This window comes from Mauremys mutica, chromosome 8 (genome assembly GCF_020497125.1).
Source record: "Mauremys mutica isolate MM-2020 ecotype Southern chromosome 8, ASM2049712v1, whole genome shotgun sequence".
NCBI classification, from domain to species: domain Eukaryota; kingdom Metazoa; phylum Chordata; order Testudines; family Geoemydidae; genus Mauremys; species Mauremys mutica.
In genome coordinates, this window is record NC_059079.1 from 61793625 (window position 1) to 61819279 (window position 25655).

The 25655-nt window shown below is 43.9% G+C and overlaps 3 protein-coding genes across 6 annotated transcripts in view; 1 reads left to right on the forward strand and 2 right to left on the reverse strand.

The window, feature by feature from the left end:
• DARS2 (aspartyl-tRNA synthetase 2, mitochondrial) overlaps window positions 1-1903 on the reverse strand; it is a 39270-nt gene extending 37367 nt beyond the window's left edge. Inside the window, exon 1 of one of the 3 annotated variants that reach the window (XM_045028261.1) lies at window positions 1738-1903. The gene's annotated coding sequence lies outside the window, so the exon portion shown is untranslated. The other 2 variants (XM_045028263.1, XM_045028262.1) reach the window with 2 other exon arrangements.
• On the forward strand, window positions 1229-13916 carry CENPL (centromere protein L). Of its 2 annotated transcripts, XM_045028266.1 has the most exons (6): window positions 1229-2028; window positions 6300-6476; window positions 8407-8494; window positions 8615-8658; window positions 9558-10100; window positions 11737-13916. In XM_045028266.1, exons 1-6 carry the CDS (start codon window positions 1990-1992, stop codon window positions 11806-11808), a joined length of 963 nt encoding a protein of 320 aa, XP_044884201.1. In that variant the 5' UTR covers window positions 1229-1989; the 3' UTR covers window positions 11809-13916. The 2 variants fall into 2 exon arrangements, with proteins under 2 accessions (XP_044884201.1, XP_044884200.1); XM_045028265.1 differs by having other exon boundaries at window positions 1230-2028; window positions 8407-8658; window positions 11737-13912.
• A 183-nt stretch (window positions 13917-14099) lies between these two features.
• KLHL20 (kelch like family member 20) overlaps window positions 14100-25655 on the reverse strand; it is a 49768-nt gene continuing 38212 nt past the window's right edge. Inside the window, exons 6-12 of the mRNA XM_045028264.1 lie at window positions 25079-25194; window positions 24134-24317; window positions 23147-23290; window positions 22649-22782; window positions 21775-21983; window positions 19682-19788; window positions 14100-15933 (exon numbers count right to left, since the gene is read on the reverse strand). Of these exons, the coding sequence (XP_044884199.1) occupies window positions 15849-15933; window positions 19682-19788; window positions 21775-21983; window positions 22649-22782; window positions 23147-23290; window positions 24134-24317; window positions 25079-25194 (979 nt within the window). The 3' untranslated portion in view covers window positions 14100-15848. The remainder of the gene's footprint in view (window positions 15934-19681; window positions 19789-21774; window positions 21984-22648; window positions 22783-23146; window positions 23291-24133; window positions 24318-25078; window positions 25195-25655) is intronic.

Below are 25655 nucleotides of genomic sequence, written 5' to 3' on the forward strand. Positions count from 1 at the left end.
TAACTCACTATCTACTTGTACAGTGATTAGCACAATGGGGCATCAATACTGTAATATAAATAATAATCACATGTACAAACTCCACCTTTATTTCCCATCTGTCATCCATACTAGTTCCTCTCTCCCTCAAGCCTGTATAATATTAATATTTTGTATGTGTATAGCATCTTCCATTATCAAAGAGGATCTCAAATGGAGGTCTATAAACCACTTGCTGGTGATGTCTGGAAAGAAGGCAGGTCAGGTCACATGGCAGTGGCTCCACCTTCTTGCTTCCAACTCCATGTAATTCAAATTAGTATTAAGTATAAAAACTGTCTATTCTAGACATGCCCTAAAGATGATCAGACTCTTCACGGCAAAGAGTCAGCCCTTGCCTACATACAAACTTGTCCCAGTTTAACTAAAGATGTGTGTGTAAACCTACTGAGTCCAGTGCATGTTTGCTTACAACACTCTTATTTCAGTTAAAGGGTCTCCTATTTTTATATAACTTATTTTTTTTACACTATATCAAAATAGGACACTCAATCTAAAATAAGAGCACCTACCCACAAACTTGGAAATAAATAAATAAATAAAGGTGAGATTTAAAACAGACTTAGCCTGATGTACTTTAAAATGTTACCAGCATAACTATATCAGTAATAGGTGTGATTTTTACCAATATAGTTATGCTGATAAATATAGTTATGCTGATAAAAGCCCTAATGTAGATGTACTTATACTTGTATAATGCACTTTATACTAACATGGAGTATTTCACTTTGGTGATCTGGAAAAAGCTATACTGGTATAAAAGAGTTCATATAGCTGCATCTGCAATGGGGAAGGGGCTTGCGACTTTTTTCCTCGATTCAAGCCCAGAAGGCAACATTGTGATCAAGTAGTCTGTGCATAACAAAAGCCAGAGAACATCCCCAAAATAATTCCTAGAGCAGATCTTTTAGCAAAACATCCCGTCTTGATTTAAAAATTGCCAGCAATGGAGACTCCACCAGGACCGTTGATGACTTTAAGGATCATAGTGGCAAAACTTTGGAGGGTAGAGAAGTTAAGTGGCTCCAGCCTGTCTGCAGCCCTGGCCGCCGTTAAGGCGATACAAATAGTGGGGTTGGCCAGACCACAGCAGGTCCGGTGCCATCTGCGCCCCCGGTAATTACCACAACCCCCGCAGCTGGGGCAGCTCTAGGGCCCGGCTCAGCCCCAGGCGTGTCACGGGGCCCCACGAGGGACCGCCCCGTTTCCAGCCCAGCGGCTGAGGCCCGGGAATGCACCGGCCGGGCTGCAGGGCCGACAGGCCATTGCCCGCAAGCGGCGGACGGGGACAGTAATTTGCCCCTAAGCACAGCCCGTTCACCCGCTGGCCCAAACTCGGGGGGCGGGCGTCCCTCGGGCCGCTTCTCGCGCTCCCAGCAGGGGCCTTTCCCCGTTTTACGGTGACAGGCGGCCCGCTGTTGTTCGCAAACGGCTACGGGGCAGGAAAGGTGCCCGCGAACCTGGGGCTTTCCGAGAGTAGCCGGCCGGGAGAGAACCCAGGCGTCCGGGCTCCCGAGCCCAGCACAGACCCCGCCCCGCACTGGAGTGTTCGCTCCCCCCGGCGGCCCTCAGCCCCAGCCTCTTCCTGCTGCTGGCGGCAGCCCCGCAAGGACTAGGTTTAGAGTCCCCACCCCATACAGCTGCTCTCCCTCCTTCGCTCCCTCCCGCGCTTTTCTTTCCGCACAGGCTCGGTCCTACCTCAGGAATCGCGACAGCGCGAATCTCGCTAATTGTCCCTATCCGGCCACCGTCGCATTCAGTCATCATATTTGATTAGGACGGAAGCGGGTGGCACTTCCACGCCCGCAGTAAACATGGCGACGGAGCAGATTTGCATCACGTGACGGGATTCCTGGCTCAGGCTCACGCGCGTGCGGTGTTCCTGCCGCACGGGCTGCCGGGAAGAGGATTCAAACGATCTTGGCGGAGCGCGCGCGAGCCGAGTCCGCGATGAGGCGATCGGGGCGGCCTAGTCCGTGGCGGCGGCAGGTGAGAGCGCGGTGTCTGCGGGGCAGGCCCGCCGCCCTGTGTCTAACGTACGGAGAAGGGTGTATTCCCCACGTCCGGCGGCAGGAGCCGGGGCGCTGCTCGTACCGCTGAGCTGCCTGGCGCGGGGGGCCGATCTTCCACCGGAGATCGTGACTGGGGAGCCGCCCGGGAGCACCACCCCCTAGCGGCCCCCTCTGTCCTCCCCGTGCGGCATGACAGGGCCCGGCCCCGGCCCCGCGCTGCGGAGGCACCAGGCTCTCCGCGGAGGCACCAGGCTCTCCGCCCCACCCATCCTGGAGCAACCAGCTGCGAACGCGTTCAAAGAGCAGCGGCGGAGCATCCGCCGCCCTCGATGTGCTGTGTTAGATCTACCCCCTGCAGCCCGCTATATCCACTGCCACTAGCGGGCTGGGCCTGTAACAGACACGAAGGGGACAAAGCCCCCTTCCCCCCAAGCTTACAGCCCAGGGCAGACTGGGGGAGGGGGGGCATAGTTCTTAGTTTGCAAGATCTTTCACAGGCGTTAACGTTAAGCTGAATTCACTACATTGGAAAAGGAGGTTGGGGGAAGTTATGTAGGAAACTTTTCGTTACTAGGGTGGTTGAAGGTGTGACAGTTTGGGGACAGGTCTGTGTCAGCTTAGGATTCCATGTTGGGTTTGGGAACATTTCAACCTCCCTTCTGAATGTAACTTTCAATGTGGCTTTGAGCATTTGTTGTTGTAGCAGGTACTTGACACCCTGGTCTACATCTAAAATTGAGGTTGAAGCGATTTCACTTATGGGTGAGATAATTCACACTCCAAAGAGATTTAAGTCTATCTAAACGCCACAGTAAATACTGCTAGGCCAGTGGATTTACTAGAGTGATGGAAAATTGCATTCCTAGCTGTAGTAAGGGCATGGCTACACTTGCAGATGTAGAGCGCTGTGAGTTAAACCAGCCCTCGGAGACCACAGTAGTGAAAGCACTGCAGTGTGTCCACACTGTAAGATTCAAGCGCACTGACGTGGTTGCATTAGCAACTCTTGCAACGGCCACAGAGAACAGTGCATTGTGGTAGCTATCCCAGCATGCAAGTGGCTTCAATGTGCTTTCCAAATGGGTGAGGTGGGGTGGAGTGTGACAGGAAGTGTGTTGTGTGTATGTGAGGGGAGAGAGAGTGGGTTTTGGGGGGGGCTGAGAGCATGTCAGCATGCTGTCTTGTAAGTTCAGAGAGCAGCAACCCCCTCCCCCCAGCATTCCACACTAATGGTTGCTTTGTTCCGGAACAGATAAGCATGCCAGTTGTCAGAAATGGAGCTTTGAAAGGGCATATCCGCATTCCTGCAGTGATTCCAAAACAATGACAAGAGTGGCCACTTGACTTAAGGGGATTATGGGACATTTCCGGAGGCCAATCAGAGCACAGTAATGCAACACCTCATTCACACTGACGCTGGGGCATTTCAGTCGAGGCACACCAAGCATTATGCGTCTTGTGGCGGTGGATTACCAGGAGTGCTCCAGCTGCAGAGTCCAGGCGCTCTAAGTGTCTTGCCAGTATGGATGGGTTGTGCGTTAGGGTGTCTGGGGCTCTAATGCACTCTAACTTGCAAGTGTAGCCAAGCCCTAAGTGTCTGCACTACAGTGGTGTAGCTACAGCTGTGGTGCTTGTAGTATAGTAGACATACCCCAGATGAAGAATCTATGGCCAGGTCTATACTACAGACCTATGTTAGTATAACTACGTTGCTCAGGGGTGTGTGAATGATGTTGTGAGAACCCCTGGTATAACTACAAATTTTTGGGTGGTCTCAGAGTGTGGCCACCAACTCTTGCCGATGGCCACTCTGACAATCCAAAAATACTTAATTAATTTTAGGAAAAATAAATATGCACATATACATGTACAGATCATCATCATTTATTTGTGTAGGTGTGTCCCCCCCCCCGACTCAATAATAAGGTACAGTTGTCTCTATTCTTTACTGGACCTAAACAGAATAGAAACACAAATAAGGTGCTTTACATGTTTTGCTTTTTTGGTTGCTTTTTTTAAAGACTTGCTAGCTAGTAAGTCTGCTACTGTGAAAAGTGACATTTGTATATTTGTTAATATAATTTTTCACAGCAAACTTGCTAGCTAGCTGGGAGCCTATGAAAAGTGGCATTAACAATATCACTTTTCACAGCAGACTTACTCAGCTCTGGCACGCTGGGGAACAAATTAAGCCCTGGATGGGGAGGTGGGTAGGGGGCTCAGGGGTGACAGGAGTCAGTGGGTGCCAGGAGTGAGACAAGGGCGGGAGTCCAAAGCCCTGCAGCTGGGTGATGGAGCCTTCTGCTACATGGCCAGAGACTGCCGCCCACCACCGAAGGACTGAAGCCCGAGCCCCACTGCCCCCAGGAACATGGGGAACCCATGCTGGCTGCTTGCTCCTACACTGTTTGTGGCTCTTGAAGGGGACACAGACCAGCCCCTACTGGTGGCCCCAGGGGAGGGGCTGCTGCTTTGCGTGCCCAGGAGGCTGTGGCTGCAAGAAAAGGTGTGGCCACAGTGGCCATATTTGAGAAACACTGAGTTATACCAACCTTAACCTCCCATGTAGACACTGCTGTGTCAGTGGGAGAACTCCTCCCATCCACATAGCTACCCCCTCTTGGGGAGGTGGATTAAGTACACTTATGGGAGAGTTCCCTCCTGTCAGCAGAGGAGCATCTTCACTTTAGTGCTACACTGATATAGTGTTTTAAGTGTAGACCTGCCTTATGTTTGGGAAGCTGTGGCAGAGTAGTGAAGGGCCATCAATGTTCAACTGTTCTACCCCAGCAGAAGAAGTTTGGTACTAGCAGGGCCATTGATTTTGATCCACTGTCAGACCAGAAGCCCAGGGGGGAAGGGGTTTATTGCCTGGAAATTCTCCAGTGGAAGATTCCATCCCCACAGAACAGAACAGTGTCGTCCAACAACACTGGGAGTCTGGGCCAGGACCGGCTTGTGACAGACGGCACTTAGGCTGTGGCTATGTTCCTCACGTTGTATTTGATCTGTGAGAGTATCATCGTTCAATTGTGTACCTCAGTATATTTTATTCAGCTAAATCTTGTTGAGGTGGTGGTTCCTACTTGCTGTTTGTGGAGAAAGCAAGGATTTCTATGCTGAACAGCTTTTACCATTTCTTGACTGTGTCTAGTACTTAGATCCTGGGAAATGCTCTTACATTAAAATAAACTATCAATTTCTACTTTGGCCAAGGTGGATAAAAACACGATTTTTAACTTTTAAATGGTTATTTTTGAAAAAAGATCAATTTATTGAATTTAAATCAAATATTTTTATATGCATATTGCTAGTTCTTTACTTGCATCCCATTTTGTAGTCAAATTGCAAAGGTGAATATTTTGTATTTGTTTTGTTAGTTTCCTAATTCTTAGTAGAGTTCAGTAGACTTTATGCAGATATCTTTCTACTAAAAAGTTTCTTTCATTTAAAATGTTCCTTTATGCTGAAAAAAGCCCAGGGACTTACTTATAACAATCTTAATAAGCAACTAGCCAATGTTATATTTACAGCCAGCACCACCTTCCCATATGCTGAACTTTGACTAAAAAAACCTGAATGCTTCAACCAGGTTATATTCCTCCATCAGGGTTCGCAGTTTGAAGTCGATAAGATTTGTGCTTCTAAGTCACTTGGGTGCTTCTGAAAATTTCACCATTAAGCCTGGGCTTAGAAGCTTAATTTTCTAGGCTCCCATTTTTGAACATTTTGGCCTGTTTATAAAATGATTCGTAATAACTCTGTTAATCAATTGCAAGTCTAAACTTTTCATTGTATGCAGTCTCTCTAATAAACTTTTCATTGTCAGTTCAAAACAAAATTGCTTCAGTGTTCGATTTCATGCTATTAAAATATCTTTTTAAATAAAACTACAACTTAAGCATGTGCACAAGTGTCTGAGCTAAACTTTAAGTACATTAGTTCCTTTCGTGTAAGTAAAGTTATGCACTTGCTCAAGAGTCTGCAGGAACACCACCTTAATTTTCAATATTTGTCTCTTGCCTATAGCAGTTCTGTAAAAATCAAATAAAAGACTCTACCAGTAGTGGCATTTGAATTAGAAAGAAACATTTATAATTTAGTTTATTAATTTGAATTAGTTTTACAAAGGCTCACTGTGATCAGAATCAATGATTTACAAATACTTAATTGACTTAAATTAATAATTTAAATCACTCCACCCTGACTATAGGAAGTTTTCAATCTTTGGGCTCTTTCTATGCACAGGATATGGATACTCCTGATTCTGGAGGCATGACCCCTTTAGGAAGAAAAACTGCAGAGACTGGAATCAACTTTACAAGTACTACACGTTTCTCAAGAGGTTTGACATTCATCAGGACACACACCCTCTTTGGTCAGAGCCCAACTAGGAGAATAATTCCACAAACATCTTTACTGCAGGTGGGCTTTTAGTAGTTTAATATAACTAAAGAAAATGTCTCTATTCATATTTTAAATCAGCTGTCACATCTTATTTGACAGCTTTATCTAATCATTCTATTGTTGAATAGATCTGTATGCTGAGTCACTAATGATGTCAATTATATTTCTCAGAGTAATTTATATTTTGATATAATGGCTTTTCTTCGGTGTTGCAATTGTTTGGATATTCATCATGCATTTCCTGCAAGGAATGGGCTTTAAAATGTGTAAAGCACTTTGCTAATTAGTTTCAAGTCAAACCTGAATGGTAGAACTAGGAGTAATGCAATAAAACTAATAAAAAAAAAAAGCTTCCTGGAATTTATTCTCTTTGTGGGGAGACTTTTTCTATACTGTAAAATAACTTAAGAAAACCGGAGAAACTCCTTTCACTTAAGTTATTCAAAACAGTATGAAGCACTCACCAGATATTTACTGGCCTGAAGAATAAGCCATTTCCCCAGCAATTTAAAGGAATCCAAGTTATGTACTGTATTGTTTGTGATATTGCTGACTGTCTTTAACAATTTTTTAAAACAACCAAAGCGCAAGATATGTAATAAATTAATCGTCTTTTCTGTAATAATCATCGTATACATCTTTCTGCATTATCTTCAGTGTTTTTCTCTTTACTTTCTTTTCCAGCATAGTGCACTCTGTTTTCTTCACTGTATTTTACATTGTACATTTCTCTATTCTTGAACAAGTCTCTTTGCTGTACGTTTTCTAACATCTTATCAATATTGCCATCTCTCCCATGCCTGCCCCCCCGTCCCACCCACACATTCATGTGCATATGCACCCCTGTCCACCCAAACATCCAATAGCTACATGACTGACACTACTAGCCAGTCAGATGTAAAGGAGTGTTTGGGGGGAAGGGTGGGAGGAGGCAGATCTTTCCTTCTCCCTTGCCAAGCCACTGGGAAAGGGAAGGGTGTTGGGACAGCAACTAAGCTGCTATTTCTGGACCCTGTTTGGGGACTCGCGCATTTAGTCTCAGGCTTTGCCTGATTGTTCTGGCATGTGATTAAATTTAAAGCTTTCTTCCAAGGCCCCTTTGGCTGATGGAAAAGAGGAGCAGTCTGTTTCATGGGCTTCCCTTCTGGACTACACCAGTCTTGGAGCCTCCTAGCTGCTGTTACAGTGGGTGGAGAGTCTCCCATATGCTATCTTTCCCTCTGCCTTCCTTATGCTGCAAGACGGGCATGCGTGTGCTACTCTATTCTTTCCATTGGCTCCTTGAACATCTTCATTGTCTGCCCCTTTTTATTGATCACAGCTTACTCAAACTGCAGCAAGTAAAAGTAAGCTAATTTTTGTCAGTTCCACTGCTGTCCACTAGCAGCGATGAAAACTGACAACTCTGGTCTGTTTTAACTGTGCTTTAGCTTGGCAAAGCTATGAACTGCAGCAGAGGCACTCAAACTGTCTTCTGCACACAGGCAGTACTGAATGTGTCGTTATCAGCCTTCCAAACCTAAACTGAGTATCTTTGCAACCCTAAAGCTAGAAACTTAACTTTTCTGAAATGAAAGTTTAGATTCTGTGGATGTTGCTAGGACTCACTTTCTTAAAAATTAGCCAGGATTGTATTCTGGAGAACGTTGCTACTATAATCCAGTCTTTAATGCCTGAATGCTATAGCTGGGAAGATAGAGGACAATGACTTTGGTATCCTCCACCTCTATTTTCTAATTAGAAAAATCATTGTCATGTTCAGTCCTTCAGCAGTGCTCACAGACATACATTACAGTAAAGAAATGCTGACAAATTAGGAAAAATAGCTAATAGAATAAACACAACTGATTAGCCTGTATATTTGATGCAGTGTACAAGTGTTTCTTCAATTTCATTACATAAATTGTGGGCAGGCCTAGAAAACTGAATACTGTTCTCTTGATTCCAGGAAAATGCAGATCCTCAGAAGATAGCATTCCTTCTACGCAAACAATGGACCTTGTATAGTGTGACCCCCATGTACAAATTCTCTTATGGTAATCTGAAGGAGTATTCTAGACTTCTGAGTGCCTTTGTTGCTGCTGAAAAGCAGAAAGGACTTGCTGTAGAAGTGGGCAATGATCTTGGTATCAAAGTGACTTTGTCCACCCTTTCAGGACTCAAAGGTACGGATCAAGACCAGGTTGCAATCCTTGTCCAGGTAAGGGCTGCAGCTAGCATGTTGATAGCAGTGGGGTGTCTTAACACTTCTGAACTGCCTCCCTGTAACATGTTGAAATATTTATGGCTGCTAGTATAGTAATTTTCATGTATCCTGTGATTTGAACGTTTTTTGCATCCCATTGCTTTTAACCAATATGGTTCTTCTCTGTTTTTAACACCCTTGTGGACCTCTTCATAAACTGTCGATCCATCAAACATAGACTTGGGAACTAATCTTTGTTATAGTTAGAGCACAGAAGTAGGAGTTGACGTTCTTCAGCTTGATGTAGGATCTTGCACAGGTCATTTAATTTCATTGGTAAAATGGATGTAATGCTACTTCTCTGCCATAGTTAAGGCCTATTAACACTCTGAGGTCCTTAGAGGAAAGATGCTATTGAAGTGCAACATTTTGTACTGCAATTATTGTAGGAAAATTAATGCACAATGCAAATGCTTCATTAAGCAGCACTAATGTAGACTTAAGGGTTGCTTCTGTTTCCATTGAAGTAAATGGCAACACTTTGACTGACTTCAGTGGGAGGAGCCAGGTCCTCTATAGGCATAATAGATGAATTGCAAAAACTGTCTTTAAACAGTCAAGCTATCTAAAGTGGTATAATGGCACAGAAACCAGTGCAGTGCAGTGTCAAAACAGGGTTCTGGCTGGGCCAAAAAAAATAAATAAAAAATTGGGCACCAACGCCATATAGCACCTCTGAAAATCAAGCCACTGATTTTCAGCTGACTCCCTCTGATCTCTTGCTATTAAAATGGGTTATCAGGGGAAAATTCTTGTGCTTTAGCAATTCTTATTAGAATCCATTTTGCTCTGGCTAAGAACTGTCAAATGCACTCTAGAACTTGGAGATTTAATGCAGACATTTTTAATTTTAGATTGCATCAAGATCTCAGCTCCCATTTGAAAATGCAGAAGACAAAGTGGTCTGGTCAGGCTGGTTCTGCTGTATATCTGGAGATGATCTTTTGGAGAGTGTACCAGAGGATTTTACCTGTTTATCTTTGTTCCTTGCAAATGGGGCAGAGAGTTACACAGCCATAGTTGGCAGTTGGTTTCAGAAGACCTTTGACTGTTATTTCAGTCGTTTAACCATCAGCCCACTCAATCTTGCCTGGATGGCTGCTATGTGGACTGGGTGCAAAGTGGACAGTCATATGGCTGCAACAGAACTTGTTTTCTCTGTGCCCTGCATTCCCCAGTCTCTGGACATTTCCTATGCCATACACCCTGAAGATGCAAAAGCCTTATGGGACACAGTGCAAAAAACTCCTGGGGAGGTTACTCAAGAAGAAGTGAATTTATTTATGGACTGCCTTTACTCTCACTTCCATAGACACTTTAAGATCCACTTGTCAGCCACAAGACTGGTGAAAGTCTCTACAACTATAGCTTCAGCACACTGTGATGGGAATATAAAGGTACTAAATTGAATTCCAACTATGAGGTTCTGATTAACACTGTTCTAGCTAGTATAATTAAAATAGGGCTACCTGGCCAGAAAGAGCTGCCCCTAAAGCTGGAGCTACTTGATTCTCTTTAACTGATTTCCCCCTAAAAAAAAAAAAAATTAAAATTTCAGCCTCTGCCAGACATAACTAGTTTCTAGTGTGTTCCACAGCACATCTGACAGTTGTGCAGTCAACATTTTGTATGGTGGCGAACCCCCAGTCATTGTGTTGGGTGCTGTACAAGCACAGAACAAAGACAGCTTTTGGCTAAAATTTGCATTTAAAAATCCCAAACTTATACAAAACCTACAGCCAATAGAAACTACAATTGACTTTTTTGATACATAAAAAAAAAAGTTAAGAAAATCCCCATGTATTTGTGTGTAAGGCTACGATTTTTTCACAGAGTTCACAGAAGTCATGGAATCCGTGACTTTAGCCCCAGGAGCAGGGAGCTGCAGGGTCCCCCTACCCCAGGTGATGGGGATACCCTGCAGCTCCTGGGTGGCAGGGGCCCCCAGAGCTCAGCATGGGCCCCTGCAACTGCCCAGCTGCTGCAGGTGGTGTGGGGACCCCCCAGCTGAGCTGCCCATTTTGTCATGGATATTTTTCGTAAAGGTCATGGACAGGTCACAGGCTTCCTTGAATTTTTCTTCATTGGCCGTGACCTGTCTGTGATTTTTACTAAAAATATCCGTGACAAAATCTTAGCCTTATTTAGGTGCTAGCACAATGTTGGGATTCAGATATAACATGGTAACGACTAGTGTATTTTCACTGTCCATGCTGGGAAATGAAAAGTTAAAAAAAAACAACTACAAATTGAGTCATTTGTAATCTGAAGTGCTAGCAACATAGCTAAAGAAATAGGTTTTAAATGTGGAAGCTGCCAAATGGGTGCTGCCAATCTTAAGAAGTATCTTTCTCATTTCATGGCTGCTTGGCCTATTTAACCATTGACTATAGGAGCCCTGCCTCATTTAGTGGGTAGGAAAATGCACAGGAGATTTTTTTAGAATGTGAACTCTTTAGGGCAGGTAATGCTAATCTGTATAGTTCTCAACACAATGTGACCCAACCTGGTTATGATCCTTAGGCACTACAGCAATATAAGTGTTCAATAATAACTTGTCAGGCCAGAATATCGAAGAGTTCTGCAGGATCATCAGATATTGCTAAAGTGAGTTGGCAGGAGGGTGGAAGAGCAGAGTGGCCAATTGTTGGTGCTTCTTCCAAGGAGAGGAAGGAGAAGTGAGGGGACAGTGTGGCTGGGACTTCTCTCTCCCTCTTTCAAAGAGGAGGTGGGAGCAGAGTGTCCCTTGAGCTGCTGATCTTTTCCCACGATGGGAGTGAAGATCAGAAGGGCCCATGGAGGAGGAGGAGGAGATAGGACGCTAGGCTTCATGTACACCCAACGGGAGGAGTCCTGCAAAGAAACAGGGAAAGTAGCATGGTGATGAGATTAAGCCATAGTGCAAATCCTTCACTCCCCTCTGTTTAAATGTGTAGAACACACATTGACAACAGCCATCAGTGACTTAAATAGCTTATTGTATTTCTGTTCAGACTACAACTAATGTTTTGGGGTTTGTTTGTTTTTTTGCAGATCTTACATAGCAAGCACCTAATAGGAGTGTTGACACTGCTGACAGAGCTGGCGATCTCACAGATACAATGAAACCTTGTACTCTATACCTGCTGTCCTAAAAAACTTCTTATAGATGCTCTGCTTGGACCACATTAAGTCCATCTGCAGTAGATTCATGTCTGAGAGACATTGACTGCAGAAAGCTGGCTTTCCTGCAGATTTTTTTAGCCTCACAAAACTCCAGTCCACCAAGTGAAAGCATATTAGTTTCATTTGACCTCATTGGTTCCTGGACTGAAATCCACAATGGGTAATGAAGCAAAGAGGGCCATCAGAGGAAAATAAAATAGTTGCACATTTTGCTATAATAAAAAGGTCACATCAATAAAGTAACATTTTGTAATGATTCAAGTATCATTTAAAGGGTCAGGCATGAGATAGAACACTGCTCCTGCTCCATAGCCTAGATCAGTGGTTCTCAATCAGCACACAGCTGCAACCCATGTGACATCCTTAGGGCCATACAGGTAGTATATAGTATGGATGTGGCTCACATAACACAGAGAGAGCTGCATAAGTGGCCCACAATGGTAAATAAGTTGAGAACCACTGGCCTAGATGCTAACACAGTAGTGCAGGAGGGTGGTGTATGTAATATAGGGCAGAAAAGCCTGTCGGGATTAATTTCTGCAAGGTTCAAAAGCATTCCCCTATGTTTGTTGAGTGAACAGTGAGATATTCAGAAGAATCAGTATGGCCTTGGTATCAGAACCTTTTGAAGGAAAAGCCTCCTGTTTCCAGCTCTGCTACTAGTGACCTAAGCAAATCACTTAACCTTGATGCCTGTTTCCTTAACTACAAATTAGGATACTGGCTACATTTAATATAGCTGTTTGAAATGTACAAATTAAAGTGTTAAGGTAAAATGAGATTTCCCCCACCCCACACACACCGCAAGTACATAGAGAGAGTTTTTTTTCTCCTCCTTTTACTTGACTTTAGCTTCACTGACAGAGTGTCAATCTCTTTCACTCTTACTTGACTTTGCTGTTGAATGTACTGGCTCTGAATCAATGTGAAAACAGACTTTTGCTCAAGCTGCATTTTACCTGCCGCAATCTATGCGGGCAGTAAGACCACCTCACCTAGTCTTGAATTTGTCTATATTTAAGTACTTTGTGGTACAGCACACTGGCTATGACTAGGCTCCTAGGTACTTCTATAATACAACTAGCAGGCAGGTGCTTATGTGGCCTGACTTTCAGAAGTGCTGAGCACTCACCAGTTCCCACTGATCCATGGCTGCTGTTGGATTAAAGGTACCTAAATATTGATTTTTTTTTCCCCCCAGAGCATAGTTTCATAGTCCCATTTTTTAAAATCTTGGCTTATGTTTTCATTTAAAAAAAAAATGTACATTCTAGGCCTTGTGTTTGGCAAGAGACTGAAAACTGATATAAAGATTGGCAGCTTGAGGAGCTTTATTCTGAAATTCACTTGACTTGCACTGGTGATCAGTTTAGGAGAAAGATCCAACTACTATATTTATCCCAGAACTGTATGTCTCTCTCACCTCCGATACCAAAATCCCTGTCTTGTTTGCATGGTCATTATAAGATCTGAAATAAATATATTGAATTTAATACAAAAATTTAACACTAGCCCACATTCACTCGAGCTTTGACAAAGAAGCACTGAAAGAAAGATCAATACGGCGTACCTGTGATCTACAGCCACCTTCCACTTTTGAAAATGGTATTTAATTTACAACCGCCTGCTAAATAACTTGTTTCCATATGTTCAGTGTTACATAACCATAGTTCTAGGAAAGTGTGCTAAAGTAAATGCCTGTCTGCAAATCGATAGAATTACACTAGGGCTAGATTGGGCTTCTGTTATCAGGGCCACCTTTCCCTCTAGACAAATAGCTGTGTCCTGAACAATCCACTTCTAGGTTAAAGAATGCATGTACCGTTCCCCCCCGCCTCCCAGCAGAACTACAAGTCAGTTTTGCTTAGGAACTGTTTCAGCCAGCCATTTGTTCATTCCAGTATGTTGTCTTTACTGGGCCAATGCTTCCGGAAGGTGTCAAACCCCGACTGAAAAATACTATACCGTGTGGTAGGGGGAGAGTAATTCTGCCTTACTCCCATCTGCAGATCAGTTTATATCCTAAAGTTGGAGCAGCAATGAGCCTCTCTAACTTAACTGGAGAGTGGTAACTGCTTATGAGAATTTCATGCGTGTCCTGCTTTTGTTAGCGGTGTTGAAATGGACCTGTTCTTGCTTCTGTTTAAATCAAAGGAAGCAAAATCAGCATAAAATTAAACCATAAGTTATTCCTCCTGCTGCTGCTTAAGACAAAAAGAACAAGCAATAAATAACAGCATAAAAGAAATTTATTAAGGTAACACTGCTATTTATACAAGTTACTCATGCTAGAAAAAAGCATAAATGATACATGTAAACAATTGTTTACAGAATACTTGTTTTTCCTTGTAAAGGTGCAAATGATCTTCAAATGTAAACACAAGAATGCCAACCTTTGAGGGGCTTTTTTTTTTTTTAAAGTCTTGTTTAATGACCCATTTTTGTTAGCATAGTGTTATTTTTCTACATTCTCAAGCACATTAAAGTGCTGAGTTATAGGAACCAAACCATACTGAGATGTTAGCACTGCTCTTTTAATATCAAGGAGGTACATTTCTCCAACCCTTTCAAATCTCTAATTTAGTAGGTATGCTACAAAGTTACCTTGGTTGCATCATGACATTCTCTCATTCTGGAGCTTAACAATACAGCAAACTTGTCTTGTTTGCTCAAGCTGGATGGCAGACTGCCCCCACGCCTTTTGCATTCGCTAAAACATACCCCATTACTCACAATGCAATTGCACACCACCTCCTGCAGAAGTCTATTAAGCAGGCCTCATACCTTTTCCAGCTCTAAAGCCAACATAAGGAAGTGCATAAAAATTCACTAAGGGGAGGTACCATCTGATCCTTATCCTAATGTTCCCCAGTATGAATTATAAAGAAACAGGAGAGAGATGGGTAGGGAGCTAAGCTGATTCTGACCAGAGCATTTTTCAGCAGGAGCTATTTCAAGTCTGCAATAGGGGTGAGTGTTAGGAAATTGCAACTATATCTTTCTAGATTCTCCAAAAATAACAAGTGGTTCCCATGTGAGCAGAGACAAGAATTGATAATGGCAATAAGTGCTCTCATAAGGTTCACATACAGGAAAGACAGAGATCCTGAACCTTTGTACTACACACGGAAAAATGCATAATTTTGGAGTCTAGCTATTTTTCACCTTTCATCCCCAACCACCTTTTTGAGCATCAGTAATTCAGCAAAGAGATGGGAGTTCCAGTCCTGCTTCTCATTGCCCAAAAAACCGACCAGACACTCAGGGCACTAATCTTCACAGCTCCTGTGCTCTAAGAGGCCCAAGTGGCTTGGCACAGCAGCATCTAGAAGTATCACAGGATGTAGCTCTGCCCCAACCATCAGCCTGTCAGAACTCAATCTCAAAAAATTAAGAGATGGAATCTTTCACTGTGAGTGATACAAAGAAAATACATGATACAAATTAAATGAAAAAATAAATATACTCTGCACTCAGAAAAGCTTCTGTGCAAAGGTGGCACCTTTCTGGTCAAGTACATTTTTTTTTTTAAATGAAGCTCTCTGTAAATAAGGCAAAAGCACTATTTTCAGTATCACTTTCCTCTTTCACCCACTGCATGGATGCCACTTCCACTGCTGGAGGAGGAGAGGCCCTCCTCTTTGCCAGACTCCTGGCATAGCTTGCAGTCCCAGGTCATTGTTTATGCTAGAGTTACTTTTACAGTTCAGTTTATTCAAAAACCAAGAGACTGTTTAGAAAAAATATGGACATAAGCAAAGCTTCTAGTTGTAGTAGGTGGTTCTTGGAGTCTGACATGGTGGTCTCCCATTGGATGTGCGCTCAAAAAAGTCATTTTATTTATAATTCCATAGAAAGAGGCACCAGCAAAGAATTAAGGTGGATCTGTATTTTACTAGAGCCGCACAGAGCTCCAGAGTCAGTAAGTCTCTTCAGTTTGTTTAGGATTGAGAACCAAGGGCTTTCCCTCCATTAGACGCTTACCATATATGGGATTCACAATGTGTCATTTTGATAACGCCTACACCACCTCCCAGCCGACGATAGTTCATTCCGCCGTACAACCTGCAAAGACAAGTTGTTGTTGGTCATACTGCTTAGGCTCTTAATGCACTGTCTCCTCTGATAAAAGCATGAAACAGCCTCCGTAGGGAGCATGTATCGTTCAGCACAATTGTTGGTCTCCACTTCATGTGATGCCTGTGATTAAGCTGTCTGATGAGTAAGGCAGGGATCCCCAATCTATACAAACACACATCTAAAGTAAATAGCCATATTTGCTCACATATGTATCACCCTTGAGGCGGACAGCAAATTTATTTTGCTTTGCGTCTTCCAGCATCAGAAAACTGCACTGAATTTCCTTTCTGCTCCTGTGTAGTTACAGGAAGAGAGAGCAGCAACTCTGTGGGTTGCATTTGGCCCTCTGGCTATGCTTTGGGCAACCCTGAAGCAGTGGGTAAATCTTCTACATGGTGCACAGCTAATTTCAGATTCATATCTGCTTTATACTACGCACAGCTGAGCAGACCAATGTATAATGCATTTCAAACATCATCTGTTCTCTCCATGCTATGATACCGAAACAGTGACCACATTTCATATGGAAATCTGATGCCTATCAGCTCTCATTTCCTGCTTCAGCTGCATATTCCTCTATGTGCTGACGCAGTTACAATCTGCTGGAAGAAATAGGACAGTGGAGTTCTTTCAGTAACTGTCACCAATGCCACCCACTAACCCCAGATTGCATATCAAGGATTTCCCAGTGGTGCTCCACACATAGGAGAAAAATTTCACACAGCAAGAAGAACCACAGCCAATAAAGAGAGGGAAGATGATAGGTGACATCACCAGCTTTATTCAATTCAGTGCCGGTAACAAATAAGCTAGTATCCTCAATAGCTACCTATATTAGCTACAAACACATGCTTTGGCTAGCTCTCCATACTATATGTCCTACCACTCCTGCCAGGGAGAGTGGCTGTCACCATTCAGTTAAAAGGCAGAATTAAGTTACTCCTGGAGGAATTGTGCACCACTGTGCAGGCACAGAATTCATGTCCCCCACAGATTTCTTTACTTCCTTACAGAAAAAGGACTTTCTGAAGGGGAAGCAAAGGGAAGCTGCAAGAGTGGTCATTCGCCTCACCCCAGCAATGCGGACGCATTGTTTTGGGCAGATGGCAGAGAGTTAAATCACTGCATGGGATGTAGGGGTGCGGGGAAGGCGGGGCTGGGGATGCCCGGGCTGGTGGCTCCTACCCTGCACCGGGCTCAGCTGCTAGTTCTGGTTGGGCTGGGGCAGATGGGACTTGCTCTTCCCCTGAAAGGAGCGGCCTGGGCCAGGTCAGACCCACCCCCAGAAACCTCTGCTGTCTGCAGGAAGCTCCACACCCTCCCTCCATTGCTCCTCATCAGTGGGGGAAGGGGTCACTGTAGGGGGAACTCCTCTGCTGTCTACCCAGACCCCTGCATATCCAGACCCCCACATACCTGAACCCCCACCCCGCTGAGCCTCCTCAGACCCCCCGCACTGAACCTCAACCCCTTCACCCAGACCACCCCCCCGGTGAGTCCCCCACACTCCAATCCCCACCCTGACAAGCCCCCTGCACCCAGACCCCCACCCCACCAGCACCTGGACCCCCATGCTAAGCTCCATCCCCCCTCACACAGATTCCCCTGTTGCGCCCCAACCACCTTCATTTGGACCCCCTGCAGAGTCCCATTGCCCTTGCACCTGGAACGAGCCCCTGTGCATCCAAAATCCCCCTGCAGCCAGACCTGCCACTGAGCCACCCATACCCAGATTGCCTCACACAGAACCCTCTCATCCCACACCTGGATCCCCCCTTACACTTGGATCCTGCTGGGCTGAGCCTGACTGCCCACACCCGGTGTGCCTGGTGAGGAGGGGCAGAGCCCCAGGGTCTTTCTGTGGCAAGCCCAGCCCTTGCGCCGTGTCACAGTTGGGTGCTGCCTCTGCATCAAGTCTGTGTCAGTGGGGTGGGGTTGGGGAGATGGCTGGAGGTGATCTCCCACCTCTGTGCAGCCTGTGGTCTGTGCTCTCCATTGCAATGCTGGAGCCTCCACATTTATTTATTGACAAAATTTGTAGAATTTTGCAGAATTTTAAAATGTGTGCAGAATATTTTTTTGGCACCGGGTTTTTAACTTTTTGGTGCAAAATTTCCTCAGGAATATTAAGTATATACTGCTCCCCACTGGGCTGGCTTTCTGAGCTGAGGCATCACCACACAAAAGTGCTTAACTGAGAAAAGTGCCTCCTACACTACATAGGAAAATCTCAGCATGAAAGGGTAATATACTAGTTCAGGCCAGCTCAATAGGTCAAGGACATTAATTTCTTCCTATTCCCTGCACTCTGACAGATTTCTAAAGCATCAAATCCCTTTCAAGGATATAAATAGGAGTCTGAAACTCTACACTGATTAGATTAACGTACGAACAGTTGTTTTCAAGTGCAGTTATCATCAGAAAAGTGATTCTGGAAAAACAGCCTCTCTCTGTTCAAAACATATTTCCCACCAGTGGTTTCATATCAGACCTGCTTAGTTTAAAGGTCAAAACAAGATTTTTCTAACTGCTAGCCCTGCAGATTTAACAGAACTCCATATACTCAAACTACTCTGCTTCATACAATAGATCCCCATCTAGAGAGATTCTGGAATCAGAGCATAGCACTGTGAAGCCTAGATAGCGCCAAAGGAGCGCACTGTATTCTGTTCTGCTTTCTGTATCTTTAAAGCTACCACAGCTAAGGTACATGTTTATTTTTGTTGGTAAACTGAGCAGACATGGCTCAATGCATGTGTACATACACATGTATGTACAAACACATGTACACACAGAGATCTCCAGATTAGTCTACCAAAAAAGTGCCAAAGCACAGTATTTGAGATTAGGAGGTCTAGGTTCTAAAACAGTGTGTGCCAATGGCTCACCGTATAACTGACTAAGTCACTCACCTTCTCTGGACCTCAGTTTCCCCAGCTGTATGATGGCAAATCAACACTTCCCTACTTCCTAATGGTGTTGTGAGGCTTAATTCACTAAAGTGGGCAAAGGTCTTTGGGGTCCTTAAGTATAAGGCACTATAGTAGAATTACCTCTATCATATTCAAAATGAAGATAGTAGAGGGGAGTTCAAGCACAGCTACTACAGTTTTGAAAAAGGAAGCTGCAGGCCCTCATCACAGGGAGCTATTTCCAAAATGGCTGTTACTCCTCTGGTCAGATGTATGGGGGAGCAATGGGCATGACACATATTGGAACACAGCAGCACTACAGACCATTCTGATATGGATTATTTTGGTGAAAGCCCAACACTTATGTAGAGGTTTGCTACCTCTCTTTAGGAAATGGCTGTGTAGTGAGACTTCACTGCTACTGATACAGTCTATCAGCACTAAAGTGAGAGCATTATGAGTGGTAAATGTCTATTTCCTTTCTATTCTGAAACACATTCCAGGCGCATATGGGTGGCAGCGAAACATAGTTTCTCCACCTCTCAGTTATTCAGAAAGGGATTCTCTCTCTCACATTGGAAATGGGAAGTTAGTCATGTGACATGCTGAATCACATTGCCTGCTCCCTCTGTTGGTTTCACTTTCAAACAAACCAGCCAAGTCACACAAAGGGTTACAGTGGCCACCTCCATCAACCAGACTTCCAGTAAGATGAGGCACAACACATCTCCACTCTGCTGGGAAGGCTCTAGTCATAAGCATAATTTAAGCAGGTGTGCCTAAGGTTTGCAATGTCACTGTTTCATTAATTTAAAGGTTACCTCCATGTGTTAGCATCAGGATCAAACACTTCAATGGTCTTCAAGTACGTTGTGCCATCAAAGCCTCCCACTGCCATTAGCTGTCCATTCACTACTGCAAGGCCAACCTAGAAAACAACCCCCCCCCCAGACATTATTCATGCTTCATTGCAGGTCCTGAAGGCTTGTCTCATAAGAAAAACACTTCAATAAAGACCATTCATTAATCAGCAGTCAAGCCTTGGGAAGATGTCAGTACACAGCACACACATTCCTGGAGGCAGTAGGGGTAGAGAAGGGACATTTGTATTTTAGTATTTCTGTTAAAATACAGATTCATAAAACCTAGCATAAAATTGTATTCAACTAGAACATTTCAGTACAGATTCCCTCAAAACACATGGCTACTTCCCTGGGATGCTGAGTAGAGTTAACCGAAAAGAAAAGAAGATTAGAGCTTTCCCACCCTGTCAGAGAAGACAAAAAATGTGTTTTCCTGCTTGGTGCATTGGCAATTGTGTTGGACTCTCATCGGCAGTATGTTGGTTTTACAAGTGATTTAAATGTCATTGCTCTCAAGACTGGTTCAGCTCATCAGATAGCACAAATGATGCATTCAAGTTCGTCCCCTAGGGACTGGGAGAGTAAAAACAGCAAGGGTTAGAATGAACAAGACCTTCATCACACAATAAGCAACCGGAGTTGTACTACACTGATCCCAGAGCAAACAGTAAGATCCTCCAGCCCCAGGCTCTGAGGACCTCATTGTGATGCTGGCAGGCCAGATGCCAGCTCTTGCCCAGGCTGCAGGCATTAGCAAAGAACTGACAACCTCGTAGCTGGAGACCAGACCAGGTCACCTGTATGTTAGTTTTGCTTAAAACAGGTATTAGTCTTATAAGACTGTATTTAGTGTTTAGATTCTATGAAATGCTTGTAAGTTGCTGCATGCATTAATCACACTTATAATGTCTGTATTCCATGCTATAAGAAAATATGTACATTTTGCTTTATAACTTTGAAAATGTTTGCTCTGAATTTATGAACTTAGCCATGGGAATCGTTCTCCCCATCCATCCAGAAGGACTACCAAAATCAGACAGGCCATCAAGGATCATTGCAATACAAAGGATTGGTTAATGGCCCTATCATACCTAGGAAATGCTACATGCTAGAAAGCTCATCCTGTGGCCTTGGAAGCTGAATGAAGGAAATAAAACAAAGTCACAGGAAAATTTTCCAATGTTTTGGCTATTTGAACTCTGAAGGGCCAGAGACTCTAAACTGAAGCCAGAGATTCCCCAGGGGCTGCCCTGAAAGACACTTAGAGTTGTAGTGGTGTGTCAATTCAATCACTCTTAGGATTTAGATTGCAAGTCATTTGTGTGTATATGTTTGCTTGCTTTAACCTGTAAATAACTCTCTTATTCCTTTTTCCTAATTAATAAACCTTTAGATAGTTTATTACAGGAATGGCTACAGGCATTGTCTTTGGTGTAAGATCTAGGGTACCAGCTGACTAGAGGTAAGTGACTGGTTTCTTGGGACAGCAAGCAACCTGAATGTGGTGTGATTTTTGGTGTAAGTGACCATTTATCACAAAGTCCAGTTTGTCTGGATGGCAAGATGAACATGATAGCTCTCCAGTCTGTTTGCTAACTCCTCCAAAGTGCACAATAGGACAGGGCCTGTGTGTTTAATGGCATGTTCTTTCCTCTAATGGCTTCTGATGTTATTGGGAGGGCGGGAGGTGGGGTGCTACTTACTGAAGTAGTACACTCAAGAATTCCCTGCTTCAGAATTAAGTGCTCATGACTCAGTGCTATTTGTCAAAACTCTTATGGAAAAAAGCAGCCTAAAAAAATTTCCCCTTCTCAGTTGTATTAAAAAGTTGTCATCATCACCCACTCACCCCTTGCAGCATAGGAAGCTAATATTGCTACACCTTGTACTTCCTTCTGGGCAATGTGCTTTGCCTTTTTACAAACATTTCCCTCTTAGAAGGGGATTAAGATGCAGGAAAAGTGAAAGAAGCAAGAAAAGAACAGAGCCCTCCCTATGCTACAGCTAAATAGCTATGCACAGCACAAGCTGGCAAATGAAGCAGAACTCACGCCGCTACGCCGTGATGTCATGGCCACCACAGGAGACCACTGGTTGGTTCTGGGGTTGTATCTCTCGGCACTGCTGAGCTCTGTGGTATCATCTCGGCCTCCCACAGCATAGATCATGTCCTGGTATACTGCACAGCCCAGGTGCTTCCGTCTAGTCCCCATGGGAGCTATCGTGTGCCAGCGGTTCTCTTGGGGATTGTAGCGCTCCACTGTGGAGAAAGTCAAATTACAAATCTTTGGACATCATCTAATGCCCTTCTATTAGTGACTCTGTGCTTGTAGCCATAACATGGATCAGACTGTGAAGACACAACATTTCCTCCCCACACCAGAAACACATTGTGTCAGTTTGTCACCATCCACACTGCTTCTCCCTGCTTTCTCTAGAAGGCTTGCTATTCCTCCTCCTCTCCCCAACCCCAGTCTAACAAAGACAGGAATGCCAGATGTTCAGTCATTTATTGCACCTCAGCTGAAGAATGACAATCTGGTGAAGCTACAACTGGTCTGTACTGCCATCTACACTTGTGACAGAGTGACCTCCAGTAAGTATCCTGTTGCCCAAGCCAGTGAAGGCCAGAGATATTGCAGAGATGATGCACTGGCTCTTGGTAGGCAAATGCTAAGAAAATGCACAAAGTAACTGCCTATTGCAACATCCTAGTGATAAGCAGACACACAAACATATAACCAGCTATCAGTGGTTTAAGAGGATGGGGACAGTACTAATGTACAGTAAAATCAACTTCAGGTGAGGAACTCACTCAGAAAACAGACCACAAAATATTTACCAGCTGTCTGGGGAAGGCTTATGGGTAAAAGAACGGGACCATAGAAGATACTAGTTGCAGTGCAGTATGGAGAAGTGACATACCTGTATTGAGAGGCGACGTCCCATCGGAGCCTCCCACAGCATACAGAAAGCCCCCTAACACAGCCACTGCCACTCCTAAGCGCCTGGTGCTCATGGAAGCCACCCGAGTCCATTTGTTTTCTTTTGGATCATACCTGCCACAAGAAAAAGCAGAGACCAGTTGAGCTTTCAAATATACACATCAGGCCCTGATTCCCTTGGGAGCTGCACCAAGCAACCAAAGGAATCTGTAGGGAGCAGTATTTCTGACAGTTCCACATAACACGTCTGTTCTGGTTTTAGCCTCTGAAAGAGGTTCAGGATATGCACATTGTGGCAGCTAGGCAGACAGTTGCTGTTTGCTGGAATTCAGGTTAAACTAAAAACATCCACCTTCAAATACAATCACTAACAAACCCACTCAGCATTTGTTGCCTCCTTTCAAACTCATGTGCACCAACTGCATCTTCTTATAAGATCTTTCCTTCTCCTCCCCTTCCGCTTCCTTATTTTTAATACCTTTCCACAATGTTGAGACAAGAGACGCCATCCTGGCCACCAACAGCATACAGGTATCCCCCGAGAACTGCCACTCCAACACTGGTCCTGCAGGTGCTGGTGGGAGCCACATCACTGCTCCACTGATTCGTCTTCGGGTCATATCTAAAAAGTGTGTCAAATAATTCAAGTCTGAACTGCTTATCTATGGAAATCTCTGACTCCCTGTGTCTTGGGATTAGTGGTACAGTGGAACTTGCTTACCCTGAATTCAGAGGGAAACTATAAAGAAGAAGGATGAAAGTCCTGAATTGTTCCAATGCACTATGTAGTGCAAACTGCAATTCTGGTTGCAGTAAAACCTCATCTTAGCATGAAGTCATTCTTGGAAAAGTTACTAACTTCGCTAAAAGCTGGTTCCACTGTATTTTACTTTAAATCACTGAAGGTTTCAAAGGCCCAATTCTGACCTCCATTCCTCCTCCCTTGTATGTATTTCCAAGGTTCAAATTTCTCAATTTACCAAGCCCAGATAAGAATACCTGGATAGTTTTCCACACCTTACAAGTAAATATATGCTTGCAGGCTCACCTTCATGAGCAACACTAAAAAAACAAGCCAGTCGGAATGCATATGTAAGGAAGTTAGCAAAAGCCATGCTCATCAGAAACTACAGCCAGGCCCACACTTCCACTTCATTTCCCTACTCCTTTACATGCCAAAGGCTATGCCTTATAGAGAGCTCAGAGCAGAGGTCAGACTAAGATTACCATTAAGTTAGGGATACAAGGCTACATCCTGCTATGTCTGATGTCTTAGTTTAGTATAACATTGATACAGATGTCAAAAAGGCTAGTAATCACTGCCACATATTAGCTTATGTACTGACGCAGGAAGTGTAGCCGTTCAGCATACGATCAACACAGACAGCAAAATGGACACCCTTATCACAGATAGCACCATGTTTTGAATGCATGTTAACTCTGCAATGATCTGCTGGAGACCTACCTTTCTACACTGTTAAGGTAAGAAGAACCATCATGGCCTCCCACAGCATACAGGAGGTCATCCAGAACACTGACTCCAACTCCACAGCGCCTTTTGCTCATGGAAGCCACCATCCGCCACTCATTGGTTTGAGGGTCATAGCGCTCCACGCTGGAAATTGCGTCCCCACTACACCAGCCTCCCACTGCGGGAATCAACACAAGAAACAGTGTCAGGGTAGTACATCAAACTCACACACTGTGTATGTATCTACAACAAATAATCTATCTACATCTTCTGCCCACAGATGCTTCTATCACAAGAAGACAGTCTATCAGAATTATTCACTCAGAGGACTGTCAATAAGAAAACAGGATGAGATTTTCAGAAGTGCCTATGTAAGTTTAGGAGCACAAGTCCCACTGAAAGTCAAGTGTTTCAGCATGTATTATTATGAGTACTACCACAGTGCCTGGGAGCCCTAATTATAGACCAGAAACCCATTTTGCAAGACAAAGGCCTTGTCTACACTACAGGGGAAATTCGATCTAAACTACGCAATTTAAGTTATGTGACTAGTGTAACTCAAATTGACGTAGCTTAGATCTACTTACCACGGGGTCCACACTATGCGATGTCGACAGGAGACACTCTCCTGTCAACTCCCCTTACTCTTCTCAATCTGGTGGAGTTCAGGAGTCGACGGGAGAGCGATCTACAGTCGATTAAGCAGGTCTTCACTAGACCCACTAAATTGACCGCTGATGCATCAATCGCCACTTTGATCCCTGGTAAGTGTAGACAAGCCCAAAGACAATGCAAGACAAGAAGAAAGTGAATGTGGGATGGGTAACATAAAATGTCATTTCTGAAGGTCTGATAGTTAGAGTTGGCCATATGGATTAATTTTGAAACAGAGCATTTAAACTTGGATCTCACAGCCAAAGTTGCAGGCATTGTATATACCTGCAAAGAGCACTTCTCCACAACGGATGGGTTTGCGTGGTCGAGTTCTTGGTCCTTGCATCAGCGGCCGCTCTTGAGGCAACAGCAGATAGTTCTTAGCTTCATCCACCAGGTCCCTGTGCAAGAGAAAACATTTATTCTAAATGTCTGGGTGACAGTGGCATTTTTCAGGAAGTACTATTTGGGACATGCCATCCCTAAAAATAGCAGCCATCACCAATCACCTTCCAGTTATTGCCATACTAAACAGAACATGCATGACTTTATGTACTATATATATTATATGACCTCTCTTAGGTATTCATAAGACACCTATTGCTAAAAACCTCACACAAAATACCATAGATGGAAGCAGTATTCAGATGATAAAAATTTCATCATTCAGCTTTAACTAGCTCACCCACCCTTTTACCCATCACCCTGCAAACAATTCTAACACTCCAAACCCCTGAGCAACTTCAATCAGCTTTTTTAAAATTTTATTTTAAATAATCTGCCACAAAAAAGCTTCTACCTTCTCCCCACAAAAATTGAACTTCTCCAACACCAAAGTATTATATCTGTCCAAAGACCAGGA

Coding starts and splice junctions, on each gene's coding strand:
- CENPL (XM_045028265.1), top strand. CDS start 1,990: ATGAGGCGATCGGGGCGGCCTAGTCCGTGGCGGCGGCAG. Junction 2,029..6,299: donor CTAGTCCGTGGCGGCGGCAG/GTGAGAGCGCGG, acceptor TTCTATGCACAG/GATATGGATACTCCTGATTC. Junction 8,659..9,557: donor AGGTTGCAATCCTTGTCCAG/GTAAGGGCTGCA, acceptor TTTTAATTTTAG/ATTGCATCAAGATCTCAGCT.